Raw genomic sequence first — 20,156 nt, 5'->3', positions numbered from 1 at the left:
CCAGGAGGGGAGAGGTTGCCCCACTCTGTGCCCCAGCGAAGACAAAAAGGATGTGGACTGAGAGCTGCCAAATAAAGGCTCAGTAACTGCTCCCAACCCAGCTCTGCCTAAACCATTCCAACAGCTCAAACCCTTCTCGTCACGGGGGTTTTCCGGCACAGCTCAGCTCAGCTCAGCTCAGCCGGCCCGCGGAGAGGCTCCGAACGCAGCTCCACTGACAGGTCTGAGAGGCGGGGATTGCAGGGAAGGGCTGGGAAGGGCTGGGGATGAGGTGCGCAGCAGCAGCAAGCCTTTAACACAGCTGCAGAATCCGAAAGCGCCGCCTGGCAGCAGCGGGACCGCGCTCTCCCAGCCTCACCCGGCAGAGAGGCGGGAGAACATCGGTGTGGGGCTGGCACAGCCCCGCTGGCGAGCGCCAGGCCCCGCAGCCGCTTCTGCCCTGCTCCTGTCCCTCTGCAGGCCTCAGAGCCGCAGGGCACGGTGACAGCTCTGCCGGGGACAGGTGACAAACCCGCTGGCAGCGACAGCGGCGGAGGCTCGTGGAGCTCCCTCCCGCTGCCCTGGACACAGCCGGCTCGGCGGAGGCTCGGCACCCAGAACACTCTGGAACCGGCTTTGCTCCAGAGCAGCTCCAGGGAGCTTTCCAAGGCACCCTCGCCTGGCCTGAGGCCTGGAGGCAGTCAGAAGGGAAGAGCACGGCCGGGATGGTCGGAAGGAGCAGCCCCTACACGTGTGGGACAGGGCAGAGCTGACAAACGCATTTCCACAATGACCGGGAATATTCTTCCCTGCCTCTGCTGTGCCAGCTCAGGGCACCTGCCCGGGGCCCTCCGTCCTCCCTGTGTTTTAGGAACACCTTCCTAGCTGCTCCAGGGGCCGGGAAACGCCTCACAGAGCCCCTGAGGAGCTCCTCCCTGCCCCATCCCTTTCTCGCCTTTCTCCCAGCAGCTCCTGCCAGCCCGGCCTCTGAGGAATGGCAGAGCCGGGACCCCGGGGGCTCCTGGCTCCTGCAGACACTTCCAGACCCGGCTGTGTCCCACGGCTCCGCTAACAGCGCCCAGAACTACGGCCCCAACTTCTCCTTTGCCCTCATTGTGAGAAAATGCCACAAAGTTCTCCGCATCAACAAGTGAAACTGGAATTCTGTAACTCAGGAATCCCAGCTCTGCTACTTCACATTTTTCACAGTTTTACAGACAAACAGAAAAGCAGCAATTAGCTGAATGTCTCTAAATGTCTCTTTCGTAAAGACATGTAACACGAAGTCAAGAAATGCAGCAGCAAAAGAAAATAAAAACTAGTATTTTTGCTAGTTATTTTCCTTTCAACTGCATAAAAAAGCCCACAAAGGTGTTCCCGCGGACATCAAAACATTGAATTTCTTACCTAAAAGATGTGCAGAGTCACGAATCAGGTGTCTTCCTCCTTTCCAAAGTCCTCCCTCATAGCTGGATTTTTTGACAGGTTTCCAGTTAATTTTAAATAGAACTGCTTACCTGTGGTCACCTCTTTTTGCCAACCATTAGCTGGCACTAGCACTAACACACCATACACACCCACTGTATACAGCCTTAAATCCCAGAGGGTAAGATTTCCCTCTACATGTGTAAGTTCCTTAGGGAAAAATGACCTCTCCTTTTTTCTACCTTCTTATCATGTTCTCAGAACAACCCCTAAATACCAATCATTTCCAGAAGTGAATGACCTGTTTTTCCAGCCTGTGGCTCTCAGCCTTGCCACGAGAGATGGTGGCTCCCAACCACTGGCTCTCAGCAGGGACCACTGTTTGCAGAACAGTGACAGACTGAGGGCAGAGCAAGATTTTACACAATAAAGCTTAATTTAAAATCTCCCCTTCTCAAAGTACAAATATTATATGGAAACAGTTGGTTTAAAGATTAACATCAATTCTAAAAAAGATCTCTTGCTGTTTTTGAAAGGGGAATGTTATTTCTTAGTCAGCCTTGTTTAAATTGTAGATACACTGGCTGTTTGTTGGAGATTTAGGGCTGGGAGACAAAGCCCAAGATATTTTCTAGCTACCCAGGATCTGAAGTTCACATTTCATGAATCAGAAAAAAAACTTAGAGGAATAGTTGCTCAGAGGATCTGATAGGTGCAAGCTACCACCAACTACAGCCCCGCCAAACCCTCCCATACCGAATGGAGACATGATACTGAAACACTTTCATAAAAGCTTTTTTCCTACTGCAAAATAGTCATCATATAGACCACACAAAAACATCAGAATTATTACAGACCAGAAAAATTCCAACAAACTTTTGAAGTTTGTGCATATTTACAATTGCTGCCTTTCTCAGTTGTTGCCCATCTATAATTAGCAGCTAGAAAAACAAAGTATCTTTAAAAAAGCAGCACATACCCGGTCACGGTGCCACAGTCACAGCTCCAGCAGAAGGCAGAGGCGGCGGATGAGGAAGGCTGGTGTGGGATATCACTGGTCCTTTGCACCTTCACCCCTTGTGTCTCTCCAAAGCATTTGTATCAGTTTCCCAGTCACGTTTCAGTGACAAATACAAACAAAATAACAAAAACTACAAAGTCAGTGGGATTTCGGGAACACTCCTCGGCCGGGGCTCCTGCCTTCCCCTCACGCACACCTGGCGTGTCTTTAAAGCTTGCTGATGATTCAGGCAGAAATCATTGAGTCCATTCACATTTAATGACTTCTTCAAGGGCTGTTTTACCACTTTTCAAGCTATGAACTCAATCACGTATATTTTTTCTCCACACTTGACGAGGAAATTTCCGCTCTGGAGCGGGGCTGTGCCATTCCCCGCAGCTGACGGGGCCGCGGTCATGGAGGTGATGCCGAGGCAGGGCCGGACGGGCTCCGCGCGGTTTGAGCGGCAGCCAGGGTTTCACAGGAGCCCGGGACTGCCCACAGCCCCAGCAATGAGCTTTCCAGGGAGGCAGCCCGGGAGCAGAGCTGCCAGGGACGGCAGCTCCGCTCCTCGATCCCATTTTCACACGGACACCGGGAGGGGCTCCTGCCCTCGAGGCTGAGGCGGCTCCGAGCCGGCCCCAGGCTCGGCTCTTTGCAGCCACAGCAGCTCCCACCGCCTCCGAAGCCAAGCTTTCAGCAACCAGCACTTGAATACGATGGTTCCTTGGAAAACTCCTCTATCAAGAAGTTCAAGTTTTAGGTGGAAAACACCAGATTCTGAGCAGTATCACAGAACCACCTCTACACCTACCACCCTCAGTGATGCCCATTAGGCCTCAGAGCAGTGCATGCCCTGAAATAGCAGAAACAGCTCTTTTTTTGCCCCTGAAATGAGTTTAAGTTAGACTAGAGCTGTCTGGATGACAAAGGCAACCTTCGTCATCAAAGTGGGATGTCCATGTTGTTAATGAGCAACTGACCACATGCCCCATTATACTGTAAAAACATCAAGTCATTTTCTCAGTCACTGGGATTTGGACCATGTAGAAATGGTAACTAGAGATGAAAAGCATTTAATCCCAGGAGTAGCTGTCAGTTACTTTCTCACTTGTAACACTTCCAGAGCAAGCAAGGGGAGGATAAGGCTCAGAATCACTGGGCTGATGACTATTTCATTTACCACAAGCAAATGAAGACTTCATTTGAGCATGCTCTCCTGGAGGACAAAAAGCTTGATGAGTTTCTTCCTTTCCACTTTTATTACATGCATAATGCCTCCAGTCTGATTTGCACTGCCTGGCTAGACCTTGTCATGTCTTTCCATTCTGGAGCAGGCTTAGAGTCCTTGGATTATCTTGCACCCAAGATAATTCAGTGAAGGATTCAACACCTGCACTGACAAGGTACTCAGGATGTGTCAGCATTTGGCTTCAGAGGGAATTTAAGATGCCAGTCACGTGTAGATCATTGTGTGTGAATCAGCCATCAGCTGGAGAATTCTGTGCACTCTCTGACAGTGCTGGTTGTAAGAAGCTGGCTGGAATGCTGGTGTGCTGTGCCGGCTGGGACTCAACGCTCTCAGGGGGTTAAGGTTCTTCCCCAGCACCAGTTCCTTGTCTGCGTTCATAGGTACTGAATGCTTTGTTCAGAGCAGTGGAATTCAGGCTCCAAACCTGAATGAGCAGTTTTGAGATGATCATGGAAGTTAACTGGCAGTAACTAATGGAATTAATTTTAGAATTTTCAGCTGTTTTTCTATGCTCTGCTATAGTGTTTAATATTCAGAGAGTACTCTAAAAAAGGATACGTGAACATTTCAAGCCCATTGCATTGAAAAAAACCTCTGAATTCTGCGGCTTTTTAAAGATACACTGTGTAATCTGAAAGCGACAGATAAATGAACCCACTCTTTCTGTATATAGTAGAAATGGTGTTTTCTCCTTGGAAAATTACTGAAATTGGTGGCAACTTTATTGTTTTAACAGAAATGGCAACTGTGTAATGGACTCAATGTTAACTTAATGGGGAAGAGAAATGCACTAATCCTTTTTATAACAGGGTCATTTCATGGGCTGAAAAGAAAGCAGTGGGCAAGTTCTGTGAAACAGAAAGTAATTTTGAGTATTATTACTGCAGCAATGAAAAAGGAGAAAAAAAAGGCCTAATTTGTGTAAAACTGAGTTAAATACTCCAGTCCTCAGTTTAAGGTGAAGCCAAACACTGCACGTGTAGTACGTCTGTGTGATACTTGTCACTGTCATGACTGCTGTCACCATGTGCTGTTTTCTCCACTGTGGTGTCTTACTGTAGGTAACACTGCCCAGGCAGGCCAGAGCTCTGCTGTAGTAGCTCTGCCAGTATGAACAGCTTTGGCTTACCTGAGCTTGGTTCTGAACAGCCCCTCTTTGAGACACTTTCCTTCACTTGGATCGTGTCTTCTCACCATAGCCATGGGTGATGACAACAGCAGAAACACACTGAAAATGCTTGAAGCCATGTAAGCTGCCTGTCTTGAGAATCACAGTAGGAGAAGGTGACCTACAGTGTACTCACTGCTGGATGCCATGGCCATAAAACCTTGGAGAACTTGGGATGTATGAAAGAATAAACACACACACAGATTATATTTAATAATTGCTTATTTCTTTACACAAATGTTGCTGGTGTCATTTTACAAATGAAATGGCAACAAATACTTTTTACAGGGTAATGTCTAAAAGTGCTTGTCTTGGCAGCTGAATTCAGGCCGAGGACCCTTTTGTAATACAGCCACTTACTTCAAGAGCTCTTGGTCAATGACAAGAATGACTGTATAGATAAGCTGTTGAACCAAAAAACTAAGCATTTTCACTGCTTATTGTGGATATTAAATAATTAATATAAGTAGCGACACTAACATGTTTAAAGGCACTTTTTTCTTTACTGGCTTAACCTAACTTTTGAGTGTTTTTTGGCTTTCTTTGAAACACTAATTTATTTAATAATAGCTTTTCAAGCTTGGCAAAGTTCAAACCTCACATTCAGAGGCATTGGTCCTAAAGAGACAGAGAGCCTGATCAAGTATCTGAGGTAAACAGCCATTCCAAAGGCTCTGGCTTTCCAAATACTACCTTCAATATTGGTATTAGCAAAGGCTAGTTTTTTAAAGCAGTGACCATTGATTAAATCAGCCATGGGAGAGGAGGTCACTGTAATAGAACTGGTATTAAACAAGAGGCTTTATAGCACCACAAATAACCTTTGGTTAATGTGTCAACTGTCTCACAGCTGATCTGCCACAGAAATTTTGAAGGACAGGTTTTTCTGCCTCGTGCTGGGAATATTCCAGTTAGCAAATGTACTAAATAAAGCCTAACCTGTGCAATTTTGAAAATGTAATTAAGTAGTACGCTAAGCTAATTGCTGCCCCCAAGTGGACAGAATTGTACCATAATAGTGTGACATCATCTGCCAAAGGTGGCAAAAGGATTGTTTGATTACTGTTCTTCCTGTGATCACTGTTGTTGTTACACTTAATCAAGTCCAGTTACAAAACTGAGGCATTTCTGTCTCCTGGATAACCCTGGCTCTGGAAGGGTCCCTAGAGCTCTACTTCTGTATATAGTAACACTTGTCCCTTCCAAGGAAAAAGGGATTTACTTTACAGAGGTTTGCTTCACAGGAAGGACTCTGAAATCCTTCAAATTGAACTACATGTTCATTTCAAATCTGATTAAACTCCACGTCCTCACTTAGAAAAAGAAGTGTTTTGTCTTTTTTTCTCCTCTGTACACATTCTGATCATCTTTCCCAGGTCTGATACAACTTATGACTAGCAAAAGGAATAATTAAGAATTTTCTAAATTGTCTTTTAAGAAAGGTATACCATATATGCTCTTAAGCATTGGTAGTCTGAAATCTGGCAATCCATGTAGAGAGTCACGGCTCCTAGAAGATTAATACCTGAGTGCAGAACTTCCTATTCTACAGCTTAAGAAGTAAGCAGAATACTCAGGGAGAGGTGGGATCAAATGAAACTGTACAAAAAGAGCACAGAAAAGGGTCAGTAAAGCACAGCAGAAGGCCCGGATCTGGTGGAGCTGTGGGCCAGCCTTCAGGCACCAAAAACTGTCCCTCCTGCAGAGGCAAAAAGGAACTGAACAATTTACTTGAGTTGCCTTAACTGAGCAGCTGGCTGATCTCTTTGTGAATGCACACGAGGAAATCCACATACGAAGCTCCACCATAAACACTCTTGTCTTCTACTAGGAACTGGCGGAAAAGCATCTCTGGCTGCTCCCGTTGTTTCACTATCATCAGCTGGAAAGATACGAGATACAGGCAGCTAATTTTAGCATGTAGTCAGACTAGATGGCAGCACAGTTTTCCTATGTCTCTTAGTGCATGCTCCTGAGGTGGGGAGAAGCCCCAAAACTAATAAATCTCCACATTGCAGAAGCTGGAGAGACTAAGTGAATTGAAGAGTGCAGAATAAAATGGTTATCCTTTAAATCTGACTACCTTTGAAAATTAGTTTTGATTGAGAATAAAGCACATTTGAGATGCCTGTGCCTACAAATCATGCTGGAACTCGTTTACATGCAGAAAAACTCCTGATACCTAAAAAACCTTTTATAGCCACTGGTAAGTTTTGCAAAGCCTGGAGTATTCCTTTGAACAAGCATGACAAAGGAGTTGAGGTAGAAAGCAGTTACCTTCATAGTGTAGGGCTTTTGGCTCTGGATTTGCTCCAGGATATGCTTCAGTTTCTTAGAAAATGGATTGTCCAGGTTAGGCAGGGATGTCTGTCAGAAAGAAAGCAGATTGTTATAGTCCAGTCACATCTTTAACCAAGACTAGCTGCTGATAGTTACATTCTAAGGTACTGTGGATTTCATACTCCATCTCTTTCACTAGAAGGTCTCACCTTGAGGTCTCATTTTTCAGTTTAAAATAATCACTGTATAAAAATGTATCATCAGGAAAACTTAACCATTGCAAAGTGTTTTGTTATAATTTTAGTAATACACAGTTGAAAGGACTAAGAGGATTAAAGAACTTGTGAAAGCCTCTGTCCTCTTAGTGTTGAGATTGTCAAAGTGTTAAGTTCTATGTAACGTAAAGCAATTCTGGTGTCTAAACATCTTCTGCTGGTCACCTGTTCTTGCTTTTAAGGCTGATGGATGAGAAAAGACCTCACTTGTTTCTCTGATTAGCATCTGTTCTTGCTAAATCCTCAATTCTTAGTCTGCATCTACTCACGGCCTCGGTGCTGATGTGTGCGAAAGATGGCACGTTGAAAAGCCCCTGGATGAGCTCTGGGGACACACTGGCTCCCAGCCACAGGAACATGCTCAGCCCGTTGGCCAGCAGGAAGGCCCCTCCCTCGGAGAGGCGCTCCTCGGAGCAGCGGACAGCGGCTGGGACCACGTCACTCTTTAGATCCAGGCTGTGCTGTGGGGCAAAAAACACAAGAGCTGTGGAACTGACTTGAAAAGTAACTACTGAAAGGCTTGGTACATCGTGGTGGCTCCTTTCCAGGTAAGAGGGGTTAGAAATTCAAGTGAAAAAACCACCAGTGACTCACAATTGGCAGCAGCAGGGGGTAGAAGAAGAGTTGTGTGTCAGCCACCCCCATGGCCATGACCAGCTGGCGGTGGAAAGCCCTCTCATCGGTGGGGATTTCGGGCCTGCCGGCCAGCACACAGCTCTTCAACAGGCAGTTCATGTACACGGGCAGCACCTTCATCGTGTCTGGCAGGATCAGCTGAGAAAACAACACATTGAAAAAGAATCCAACAGAAATTATTTGCTCTATAAGCTGTAGTCGCTGTCTTGGCTGCTGTCATCTCCCTGGAACACTATTAGTTTTTGGGGGACTCTCTGGAGAATGAGGGAGAGAGATAGTGGTCCACAATAAGTGGCTCTGGTTTTTGACATATTTGGTCCTCACCAACAATGAACAGTTCACTGCCCAGGCTTGTGGTTACTGGCAGCACCTCTGGGATGGGAAAGCCTGAGTCTTTCTTTGAGCTGAATCACTAAAATGTGATTGAATAAATTAAAGGGAAATGAATCAGTCACTCTGTTTAGTCAAAATTAGAATACTACAACCATCTATAACAACATAAGAATTGAAAATGAAAGCTTTGTGAGTCAGTGCGTAATTCCAGCAGGAAGAAAAAGGCTGGCTGAGCTCCTTTGTGTGAGTACAGGCATCAGTTTCATCAGTGGCATTGCCTTTTGTTCCAGAACAACAGTTTTTGTGTGGTCTAAGTGCCACCACTGAATCCCACCTGTCATTAATTCTATTTGAAAGAAAAGGACAAGTCTGTCCTGAAATTTTGCCTTCTGGCTCTGCTGATGTTGCGGGGTGGTTGTGCACTTGTGGTAAAGCCTGGGTGGGTAGGACTGGGTGTGGGTTTTACCTGGCTGACAGCTGCTGGGCTGGCACAGTTCTTCTTGTAGCAGGCCAGCATGTGAGCAGTCTGATTCATCAGGATGTCCCTGACTGTCTTCAGGGGCTGGCTCAGAATGGCTTTGAAAGCTACAAGCATAGAATAAAAGTGTGTGTGTTAAAAAAAAAAAATCACCCTCTCAAAGTATCTTTGTCTGCTACTAGTTTGTGATTTTACAGACCTGAGGGCAGAGGCTGCTTTTCAGCCTCTTCTACAGACATCCAAAAACTCCATCAAACCCCCAACACTGTGGTAGCATGTCCATTGCCACTTACTGTACCTGCCCAGTTTTGTGTATTACCTACACACAAGTATTACTTGCATGGCAGTTTGTCTAAAATAGGTAATTATTTGTCTTTTCAATTTCATAATACTTAAGGAATTACTCAGGCATGAAGCAGCAAGTTATAAAAAATTATTTCCCACTAGTTAACCACTTCAGCCCCCTTTTCTTCCCCTTCATCCATGCTGAAGTAAAAAAGGCAACAAAACTGTCTGTTGCTGTACCTGACTTAGCAAAGAAGTTGATAAGTGCATCAGTCTCACAAGTCCTGTAGACATCAGCTAACTGGGAGCTGCAATTCAGACCAATGTTGTGTATGCGGATTCGCCTCTGCCCGCTCATCGAAGTGTACAGGACAGCACACTGCAACAGAGGCACAAAGTGTCACCACAGAGCCACCTTCTCTGTGCACAGAAAGCAGATGACAGCCTTCTGCAGCCAGGGCAGCCTGGCAGTGCTGCTGGCAGCTGTAGCACCAGCATACCTGTGGTTCTTAGGGACATCTATCAGACATTACAGAATAGGTTATTCATATTAAAATTATAAAAAGTCCTAGAGTCCCTAGAGGGGGAAGTGATGTTTAGCAATAGAGAATTGTTATGGTCACAAGTAATGTCACAGCAATAACAATTGCCATATAAGTTACAATGAGTCTCTTACTCCACATAAACTTAATTACAGTGAAATGGAAAAAAATGAACAGCTGATGAGGTCTCAGTGAGTGTTTAGAAAGGATCTGGGTACCCCTGAGCAGAACATGCAGCACAGATGTAGGGGAACACACTTTTTACTAGTGCAGTTATGGCACAAGAGCCTGTGCAAGTTGTGCCTTGTTTCCATCACTCCTACACCATCACTTCTCTGCTCTGGCTGCAGGAGGTCTTGCTTACCATTTTATGGTATACATGAATTAGGGTTTTTTACCTGAATTAAGGCCCCAGCGTCTTCATTCAGTTTGTCATCATGTTTGAACTCCACTGTCACTGCTTTGTCACAGTCAACCGCTGCCATCTCCACATCCGTGGTGTTGTTCATGTAAATGGCCCCAAAGAAGTCTGTAGCCCTGAAGCCTGCAGCCAGATTAGAGCAAGCTTTCATTTAAAAATGGCAAATTAAATTGACATCACTTACTGAAGCAGGAGCCATTTCCCCTCAGGGCCTTACAGCCTCAGGGGTCCCACCTGTCCTTGCTTGTGGAACCCAGGACATCCCTCTGGGTGCCCTGGATGGCCAGAGCCGCTGGCAGGGGGCTCTGAGACCCTGGCATGCAGCCAAAGACACACGTGGGGTTTCGATCTTAGCCCATGGAGCAAATTACCAACTCTGTATGAAGAAGTACAATCCACACACAAGTTTAGGTATTGTAGTAGAAGTAGTCACGAAGTGAAAGGAAGGATTTTTGAGTGCTGTACAGGGGGGTTTTAAGCCTTGTACGCAGGGGGGTTTTGTACATGGGGGTCGGGGTTCTAAGATGGAGGGATTTGGGTGTGCCCTGTCCTCTTTCTTTCTTCTTCCTAGCCTCCATGTCTTTGGTGATGTTGGCACTCACAGATTGGTCTAGAGTAGAAAGTCACCATTCAATATAGATAGTAGGCATTGGGGAGAAAGTATAAACATGTAGTACGTAATACATGATATAAAAGATGGCACCAGCCCCCTGGGAGGGCAGTGTGCCTTTGTCTGACCTGCTGAACGGTGTGTGGGCAGTGTGCCTGCTGTCTGACCACGCTGAACGAGCAGTTCAGGGAAAAGAATCTTTTAGATAACCAACAATAAACAACCTCGAGAACAGACAACAGAGGACTACTGAGTCTTTCTTTGAAAGCACAGGTTGGAGGAGAGACTTTTCCATCTTTCAGGGTCACCCCAATCCAGGGCACAAAACCCCACACTTGCTGATGGCATTTATGAGAGCTGGAGAAAGGGAAAAGCTGTGACTTGGACACCCAGAGCTTCTGTACTGCTGGCTTGGCTTCTGGGTGTGTCCCTTTCTCTAATACTTGCATTTGAACTAAGAATGAATGAAAGAAGCTGGACAGACACAGGCATGTAATTTGAGTACAAAAATGAAGGCACAGGTCAGTGTCCAGCAGCAACACCTTTTTATACAACTTCCTTGCAGTCAATGCTGTGTGCAGAGTGAGCAGAAGCCTTCCCGATTTGAAATTCAGTTATTAAAGGAGGCACATAGAGGAAGTACGTGTGTGTGTGTGTGTGTGTGTGTGTACAAGTCTATGTATATAAATACCAATATATACACACACAGCCATGGATTTTGTCAGTCTGTTAAATTAATTTTCAAGAGGTAGAGAATGAAATTAAAACCAGCCTGATCTTACAAGTGATTTGCACGGCACTACATTATTTAAAGTTCCTTCCCACGGGTCCTATTACCTGTACTTGTCCGAACTCTCATTGTTGCATCAAATCCCATCTTTTTTTGGATGTCCTTCCTGAGGTCGCTTAAGAACTGGGGGCTGTCAGTTTCGAGCTGCAAACACAAGCAGAAAGTTCAGAGGTTCAACACCAAAGGGCAGCAGCACAGCAGTGCCCCAACATCCCCTCCCATGATCCCCATCTCCCCACAGCAGATCTGCTCACAGCTCTTGAGTCCTTTATAAAGGATTTAAAATGTGATTGTTGTTATCAAAATCAGGTATATGCAAGTGTCCACCACTCATCGCCAGGCCTGAACATTACCTGGGCATTCCTGTACTTAACCTTTCAGCAAAATTTTAGGATGCCAACCAGCTTATTACAACTTCAAGATCCAAACTTGAGCTTGACCTGCCATTGTTAAATCTGAATTTTATCCCCTGGAATTGATAATCAGGTTTTCCAGAGTCACTCTGCTTTTAAGTTAAATGTCCAAGCACACACCAAAATGAGACAAAAAACAACAACAACCCCCCAGCAGTTACTATCTGAAAGGCAGGAAACCTGCACCACTGACCTGGAAATTGTTGTACTTGTACAGTGTTCCACCAGTGTACATTGTGACAAGGCCCATGGAGGCTACATCCATGTACTGATTTGGGAAGAGGAACAAATTCACACAGCAGCCATTGGTCACACAGTCCTTGGCTAAGGCCTCATAATTTCCCTGTGGCTGGAAGAGGGTCTGCACAAGAATAAAAAATACAAGTGCCATCATATTAGATATTAATCCCAACTCAAAGGGCCAGATGAAGACACAAGGAGGAAGTGGAAGTTTGAAGTGAGGCATCGCTATCATCAAAAACGTGCTTCCCCTGCCCATGGATACAGGGAACACCTCAGTATGTTCTTGGAGAACCCATCACTACAGAGGCGTCATATAACCAAACACTTCTGTGTGAAAGAAAATAGATTTTAAAGGATCAATGCCCTATTAGAGAAAAGCAGTGTAACAGCAGTCCCCTCTTTGCTCAGAGCAGAAAATACCTTTTCCTTATCTGTATTGAGCAGTTTTCTGTCATCTCTGTTTTTCAGCTTCCCCGGTGCTTCCGCAGTTGGCAGAGAAGAGTGGAAGATGAACAATTTCCCAGCACATTCTGCAGCCTGTTCCAAAGACACCACATTGGCACGTTCACTACTGCAGGGTAACGGGCCCATTTTCACACACCGGGGGGCTCAGAGAACAGTGGCCGCTTCCTGCAAGCTCCTCTCAGGTCCACAATTCATCTCCAGCCTCACAGCCCGAGGGAATAAGCCCCCAGACAAACGGCGGCTTTTCTCCCAGGAAGGAGCAGCCCAGCACACGGGTTTGCTGGCTGAGGCATTCCAACAGCACTTGCTCCAGAGGCAAAAGGAGGAGCTCCTCTTCTGGAGACTTCCCAACTGGACACAAGCATTATGCAACGGGCACCAAAATACAAATACTCAGACTGGATCAAATTAAAAGGAAATGCATCTGAACAGAAAAATTCAATTCAGGAACACACTGGTGTTCCATACCTTTTCCATCCCTGTAGCAGGTTCCACATTGAAATCTACACTGCCAAGATGCAGACACAAATTAGAAATCACCATGTTCACAAAATATTCCACCTTTCAAAATAAGCTTGGCATTCTGGCAAAACCAGAAGTCTCTCTGCTATGGCAGAAACACAACTGAAGGCAGCACCTGACTTTTCAAAGAGCTGAAATTTCACCCCTGATATTTCAAGAACAGTTACTTTTGATCACCAATGACAATTTCTTCAATTTCTTTGAAGAAACCTTCTGCTGAAGGCTGAAAGACTTCCCAAATACCTGTTTGTCCTGATATGCATCAGGAATTAGTGATACCGGTTTGACAAAATTTCTAAAATATACGTATTTTTAACACAATCCATTTATTCTTTTTAGACAAGAACTGTTTTCTTGAGCAAAGGTATTTGCAGATTAATAATTCAGAGAGAAAATCCTTACAAATTATAACTTAAAAATCCTGAGCTAAATAAAATGTTTAATTAAGAGCTGCTTTCTTTTATAGCCATCACCAATGGAAATTTACAATTATGGCCCTTAAATTTGTTTTGTAGAAGTCAAATATTAGGAAATATTAGGAAAAAGCTTTAAGGCATGCTTTGCACAAATACCTGCTAGTAATATGAATAAATAACAATAAAGCTGGTATTAAATCAATATATAAAAACATATTTGAGAATATACCAATATATATTAATTATTAATATATCAATATAATACATATTATATTGATATATTATTAATTAATATATATTAATATATATTAATATATCAATTTAATATATAAAAACATATTTGAGAAATGTGGTCATTTTTGTTTTGACAAATTTATGTACTCACAGTTCATGCATTATTCATACAAAGCTCCCAAATTGACCATTTTAAAGCACCACGGGCTGTGCTCTGCCCCTACAAATCTTGTGGTGAACCAGGGTGGTGTGCATTTAACTGGCAATGCTCCACGGCAATGTCAGCACTTCAGGGGATGTCCCAGACAAACAGAAAGCAACTGGGGAGCACCTCGGGCTGTGGATTCCCTGCCAGCTGTATCCAAACTGGGAGTCCTTGTCAGTTAAAAGGAAACCTTCCAGTCATGGCCTGATTCGGTCACAGACAGATAGTTAAAAATATTCTCTTTTGCACAACAAGTTTAGCAGAAGCAAGAGAATAACCAGAGCAAAGTCTGATGTTGTTGTTGTTGTTGTTGTTATTATTATTATTATTATTATTACTACTACTACTTTCCTGCCCTTCACACATGCAAGGCCTGGGTATCTGTGCAAACACAAGAGTATTGATTTGTTCTGCTGCAGTAACTAAACCTGTCTTTATTTCTCTTAAATGCCGAACAAGAAACTGACTCCTGCTCCTCATCTTCTTCTAAACATCCCTCCTACACGGAATAGACTCTGGGGACTGGTTTCCCTCAGTAAGAACATCTGGGAACAGATGTTATGCTTGTCAGTTCTTATTCTGACCACAGTGGTTGGAAGGTACTGTTAGAATAATGGAACATTAGTGCTGGAAACAATCAACGACCTTTTCCCCCCTAATTTCCCATTGTGATGGGACTGGCTTTAGTAAACCTGATTTCAAGCTGCTTCTCTGACACAGAGCAATGTTCTAACCTTTAGTGCCTCCATGCCAGCCTGGATAACTGGAGCGAAGATGGTCTCACTCTCGTTAGTGTCTGCGAACAACTCTGGAATCTGGTCCAACAAGCTATGAAAGAGAAAGGAAAAATCAGTGTCTCAAGTGGTCAGTGTAAGGTAATCCCCAAAAACACCTTGTCTTCACACAGGAAGATGTTGATCATGAAAATTTATAGTGCAAAAAATAATACAAATTTTTCTTGTTCAGTTTCTTAGGATCCCAGCCAGAATTAAAAAAAAAATGCATTTTTTTATTTCTACGAGATGCATTGTTTCAAAGCTTGTAACTCAAAGGAACATACAATAAATGAAAGAATAGCTAACCATTAAGTAGTTCTGGTGTGCTGTAAGGACTTCAGAGTCCCAAGATCATATTCAGGTGCACATCATGTGCACTGCAAGAGGAAAAACACCACGTGGCTCAGAGCCTCACCCCACTACCAGCTTTGAGGCAGCATAGCTGAAAGGTGACTTACACCTGGCCTACATAACCTTTCCAATTTGGCACTGGAAGGCCACGGCTATTGCTTTTTCAGTTTTGCTTCAGAAGCATCTGCTGGCTTCTGAAGTATTTCAATAGATACCTGCATGCCCCCAAACCCAACTAATGCACATCATAAGCACTGACATCTTAGACTCATGAAGTATAATTGTACTTTACTTGGTAACAACTGATCGGGATTCCTCAAAGTCAACAAGGAAGCCATCCAGCAAAGGAACAAAAACTTCTGCCACATCCGTGACCACCATCATCTGAGGCTGAGCTAAGCTGCTTTTTACATTGAAGAAGTGGAGGACCTTGTTATAAGTGACAAAACCAACTCGAATTGCTGAGGATTCTTCATGCTCTTCTCTGTAAGAAAAACAAAACCCAACTGGTTATAATTCTGAAATCCTGACCATGCAATAAAAGCACCCCTTTGACATGCAACGCTGCTCTCTGATCACTATCTGTACTGGGAACAACAAAGCAAACAACAACCATGCAGATGTAACGGCCTCAATCTTTGCCTTAGGTCAAATTCAAACACCCCAATAAAATCAACTGCTCTATTGTTTACTCTTTTAAAAAACTTAATATTAAGTTACATCAATCCTATTAATGGTGCACCCCATTCAAACAGTCAAAAATCCCAAAGATAAAGAACAAACCAGGTTGACATCATAACATGGCAAAGAAGGAACAGCACAGTTAGTCACGGAGCTTGATGAGGACAAAGTGCTATTCAATTTCTGTACATAGATCACTCTTTTCTTCAAAGAGAAGCATTCACATCATCCCAGTCCCAAAGGTGTTACAGACCAGGTGTTTGGGACCTTTATTCCAGTTACTGCTCTTAGCAGTGTCAGTCTGCACTGCCCCACTTCCATCAAGTTCTATCATTGTTTTAAGGGTTAGCTTTAAGCAGCCAATTGTCTCTGTAGCTCATACACTAGTTATTTTTGAAGACTCACAAGGAGAAACCTGATCCATATACGTAGAAATGCATTCAAATAATTTTTGTTTTTTATTTTAAATTATATACCTAAAAATCATAATTGCACAACTCATTACTCTGGTTTTCTGAACTCATAAGCACATTTCTACAAACACACTTCTCAAGTTACAGTCAGGGAGGAGGTTCTTGTTTGGAACACAGGTTCGAAAATATCTGCTCTAAAATTTCAGCAATTCTTTTTCTGCACAGGTTTCTTTGGTGGCCCAAGTCCTTCCTCTCAAAGATACAAGCTCAAGGTGAATTCCCTGCAGAGGGCTTTTCCCTTGTGTGGGAACAGCAGAATATTTCTGCAGGGGTCTTTGCCCAGCAATGGAAAATGAACACACAGTGACCTCTGTGTCTTAGCAACATAGTACATAAGATTTTGGTGGAATGCCTTATGTTTGTCTTTTAAATTAGTATTGTTTAAGCCAAGAGAAAAATCTGAGGAAGATGAAGGGCCTGGCTTTTTTATTTTGCTTTTTTCAGTAGACATGAAAACTTTGGCCCAAATTATTTCACAACAGATCTCTCAGAGCGCTGGTGAGAAGGATGAGTATGTCTCCTTTGTGATATGGATACACTTGCTTTCATTCCTCCTCTACTTGCCCCATTCAAGTTTCCAAACTGCCAAATGCTTTTTGTTACTCCACTCATGCCTCTTATTCTCTTCAGAGTCATGACCAATCCTGATGGAAAACACTGAGATATGTCCAGGATAATATCAAACACTTGTGTCTCCAGTGTAATCTTCAGTGAAAAACTACTTCAGAGATGGCCTTACATGGGCATCTGATAAAATAAACCCCCACCCTGGAGCGGAATTTCTTTCCGGCACAGGGATCCCAGAAGACCATAAGAAAAAGATTTTTAACATATCCCAGATTGTCCCCCAAGGATGTCATCTCCCACCCTTCCTCATACTGCTCTCTCTATTTCTTAAGTCTGTTCTCCCTCTGCAAGCATTGTTATTTAAAAAGCATTTTCTTTCTGGACATTTTTTTAATATGCCTTTATATGTAGACAAGAAACATCTTGTCTACTTAATTTTTCAGTCTTTCACTGCTCTCATTTCCCTATGTGTCTGTGCTATTTAAACTCTATTGAAAACTACATGAATACAGTAAAATTTACACTAAGATAATACACTATCAATAACATTGATGAGAGGTAACACTACTGCTATGTGTTCCATGCTCACAAAGCAGATGTGCTCTATTTCATAAAATTGTTGCTGCCTGCAAGATTTGTTCTCTCAGGAACAAACAAACCAGGACAGGAAAGTCTCACAGCACAGCAAGAAGCTTTAAAAGTTTTGTTTATTAACAGTAAGAGCTAAAGATACAAGCCACCAGCACTGTGGCTTTAGAGAGACTGGCTACTCCTGAGTATTCTGGTTTGGGTGTTTCACTGTTTAATTCCATGATAAAAGCAGGGCCCCAGCAAACACAACTGCTGCCAGTGAAGTGGAAGCTACAAGCTGTGACTGAGCTGATAACACCACTAGAGTTCACTGCAAGCAAGGAAAATAATACAAGCTCCACGTGCAGTAGCAAGGCAGAGTCTTACTGTTCATACAGTAAGCCCAGACATCCAAGTGTAACAATTGCCAGCAGAGTTAAATATGAACATTTGGTCACTATCACTCAAAAAATTTCTGTTCTGGAAATTCTGACATTTCCCACAGCTTGGTTCTGCCTTTCAACATGCAAAGCTGCATGAGAAGTGCAGCATAGTGAACTAAGCCAAGCATACTAAAACCTCTTTACCTTGGAAGTTTATCTAGCAGAGTCTTCAGTTCATCACATATGAGTTTCACTAGGCCACTCTTTATGTTTCTGTATGATACATCAATCATGAAGATAAAAGCTGGTGGTTTAGGAGGCTTCTTGTCCTACACAGAAACAACAACAAAAAAAGACCATTCACAGGGAAAATTAGACAGTGTCCTGTTATGAGGAAAAAAATTTAGAGGTGGTACCATAAGGCAACGCAAATACAGCGTTCAGTTGTTTGAAAAATGCTGTGATTCGTAAATAGTAACTACTGCAGAGAGCTGACACATATTGGGTAAAGTCCAGCCCTGGAATAAAACACTATCACTGGAAAACAGCATCCTAATGGAATAAAATATCTAAAGGGTAACAGTTCATTAGATAAGATAAAGCACCAACTTTTGTGCTGGAACTTAAGGGTTTAAAAAAATTTGCATTTTGGCTTTTTTCTGTACCCCTACTTTCCTTGGGAGTTCCTCTTATCCACAGTGTAAGTGGCACACAAATCGTGCATACACTACTGACACAAGTTTCTGTAAGTAAGAAAAAGTAAGAGGAAGGTTTGTTTTAAAAAAGTAATGCTAAGAGATATACCTAGGAAGTTAATATAAAATGAACAGAGCAAGAGTAAACATCACACTCCCTAAAATGGGTTTTCTTAATGCCCATTAAATGAGTAGTAGTCATTATTTGGTGTCAAGTTCAGGACAGCTTTTTCATTACAGTTTCACTTCCTTCATATAGAGTTCTGACCTCTTAAACAAATTATACTTGTTAAACTAAACCCTAGAAAAATTCCAGTTAAGAAAAATTAATCTAACCCTTGAATTATGACTTATCCCTAGTCCCTGGCAAATTTAAACGAAACTGAACATTATACCCTTGATCTCACTTATTTGACTTATGCAAATCATTATTAATTCTGGTAAACCAAAACCAGGCAGTATTTTTCAAAACTGTTCTGTTTACTGTGCTTGGATGCTTGTTTCAGAAACTGCACCAAAAACTGCTTCTAAACTCTTGTATCAGATCAGCATTTAGAAAGAATCTCTAAGTTTTGACAAATATATGGCAGAAACAAGGACTTGTACTCTCACCACATCCGCTTAGCAGGAGTGCAATAATGCAAACCAGCTGGGATTTGTTAACATTCTTTGTAGCTGTTCATCCTTGTCATTTGATAAGCACAAAAGGAAATGACTTCTCAGTTCTGGTCTTGTACTAGATTTATAAAAGAAGGGAACCATTGCAACTTGGAGCCAAATGAAAAGTGAGTAACAAAATAATGCTACATTTAATGACGTAGCATTTCCAGCGCAGAGTGTTATTTTGTAAGAGATTTCTTTTTTGTAACATTGCAGTAAGTCTGAGGATGCATCTTTGTAGCAAGCAGGCAGACTGGATAAGTTGGAGAGGAAACTCCCTGGTTTTAAGATAGGTGGCAGAAGTTGAGGCTTCAGAATTTGATGGAGCTTCACTGGATGTACAGTGAGTGTCCCACACTGTATTTCTGCAACATCTCACTGCAATTCTCTCCTGCTTTGGGGTTTAACCCAGGTTTCAATCAAATCTTACAGGTCAGCTCAAGAGATTTCATTGCATTTTGGAGCAGTACTCTTGTGAGCAAGCAGAACCAAACCAAAACAAGCAGAACGAAACTTTTCATTTTCTTCATACCAGCAATAATTTGATGGTCTGAAGAAGATACTGGTAGCTACTCCAAGATTTTGTAGGATCCAGTTGTGTTTTCTAACCTTATGATAGCCTCAGCTCCACTCACAGGAAAAAAATTCTGCCTGATTCCAGCAAGAACAGAAAAATATGTCCGTGCTGCAGTCAGATGAGGTCACACTTACAGTTTTGCAAAATGAGCTCAAGTTTGAAAAGATTAAGTAATTTATGCTTTCAGAACTATCAAATAGAGTTCTGTAATAAAACCAACTACAAATATTTAGAGTAACATGAGCGGGCTCTGGATTGAGTTCTTCAGTGAGTGGATATTAAAAGAGAGAACCAATTCCACTGTAACTTATTGGTCAGAATACTAAGAAGACTCTTGCCAGGAACAGATTCCAAGGTCAAATTCCCTTGCTCAAGTTTTGGGTATTAGGAAGGCAATTCAGGCATGTGTTGATCTTCAAAATCAGTAGAAGACATACTCTTAAAATGCAAC

At 43.0% G+C, this 20,156-nt stretch overlaps 1 protein-coding gene across 4 annotated transcripts in view; it reads right to left on the bottom strand.

Annotated features, from left to right (window-relative positions):
- Positions 1–3,643: 3,643 nt before the first annotated feature.
- SEC24D (SEC24 homolog D, COPII coat complex component) overlaps positions 3,644–20,156 on the bottom strand; it is a 51,715-nt gene continuing 35,202 nt past the window's right edge. For 3 of the 4 annotated variants that reach the window (XM_038135429.1, XM_038135428.1, XM_038135427.1), the window contains exons 11-23: positions 17,978–18,102; positions 15,392–15,583; positions 14,707–14,800; positions 12,551–12,667; positions 12,081–12,248; positions 11,522–11,618; positions 10,052–10,197; positions 9,352–9,490; positions 8,815–8,933; positions 7,974–8,153; positions 7,649–7,840; positions 7,102–7,191; positions 6,566–6,706 (exon numbers count right to left, since the gene is read on the bottom strand). In XM_038135429.1, the coding sequence (XP_037991357.1) occupies positions 6,566–6,706; positions 7,102–7,191; positions 7,649–7,840; positions 7,974–8,153; positions 8,815–8,933; positions 9,352–9,490; positions 10,052–10,197; positions 11,522–11,618; positions 12,081–12,248; positions 12,551–12,667; positions 14,707–14,800; positions 15,392–15,583; positions 17,978–18,102 (1,800 nt within the window). Of the gene's footprint in view, positions 6,707–7,101; positions 7,192–7,648; positions 7,841–7,973; positions 8,154–8,814; positions 8,934–9,351; positions 9,491–10,051; positions 10,198–11,521; positions 11,619–12,080; positions 12,249–12,550; positions 12,668–14,706; positions 14,801–15,391; positions 15,584–17,977; positions 18,103–20,156 lie in introns of all 4 variants that reach the window. The other variant, XM_038135426.1, reaches the window with a different exon arrangement.

The sequence above is a fragment of the Motacilla alba genome, chromosome 4, assembly GCF_015832195.1.
Source record: "Motacilla alba alba isolate MOTALB_02 chromosome 4, Motacilla_alba_V1.0_pri, whole genome shotgun sequence".
Classification (NCBI taxonomy): Eukaryota; Metazoa; Chordata; class Aves; order Passeriformes; family Motacillidae; genus Motacilla; species Motacilla alba.
This window is presented reverse-complemented; position numbering and strand designations above follow the sequence as displayed.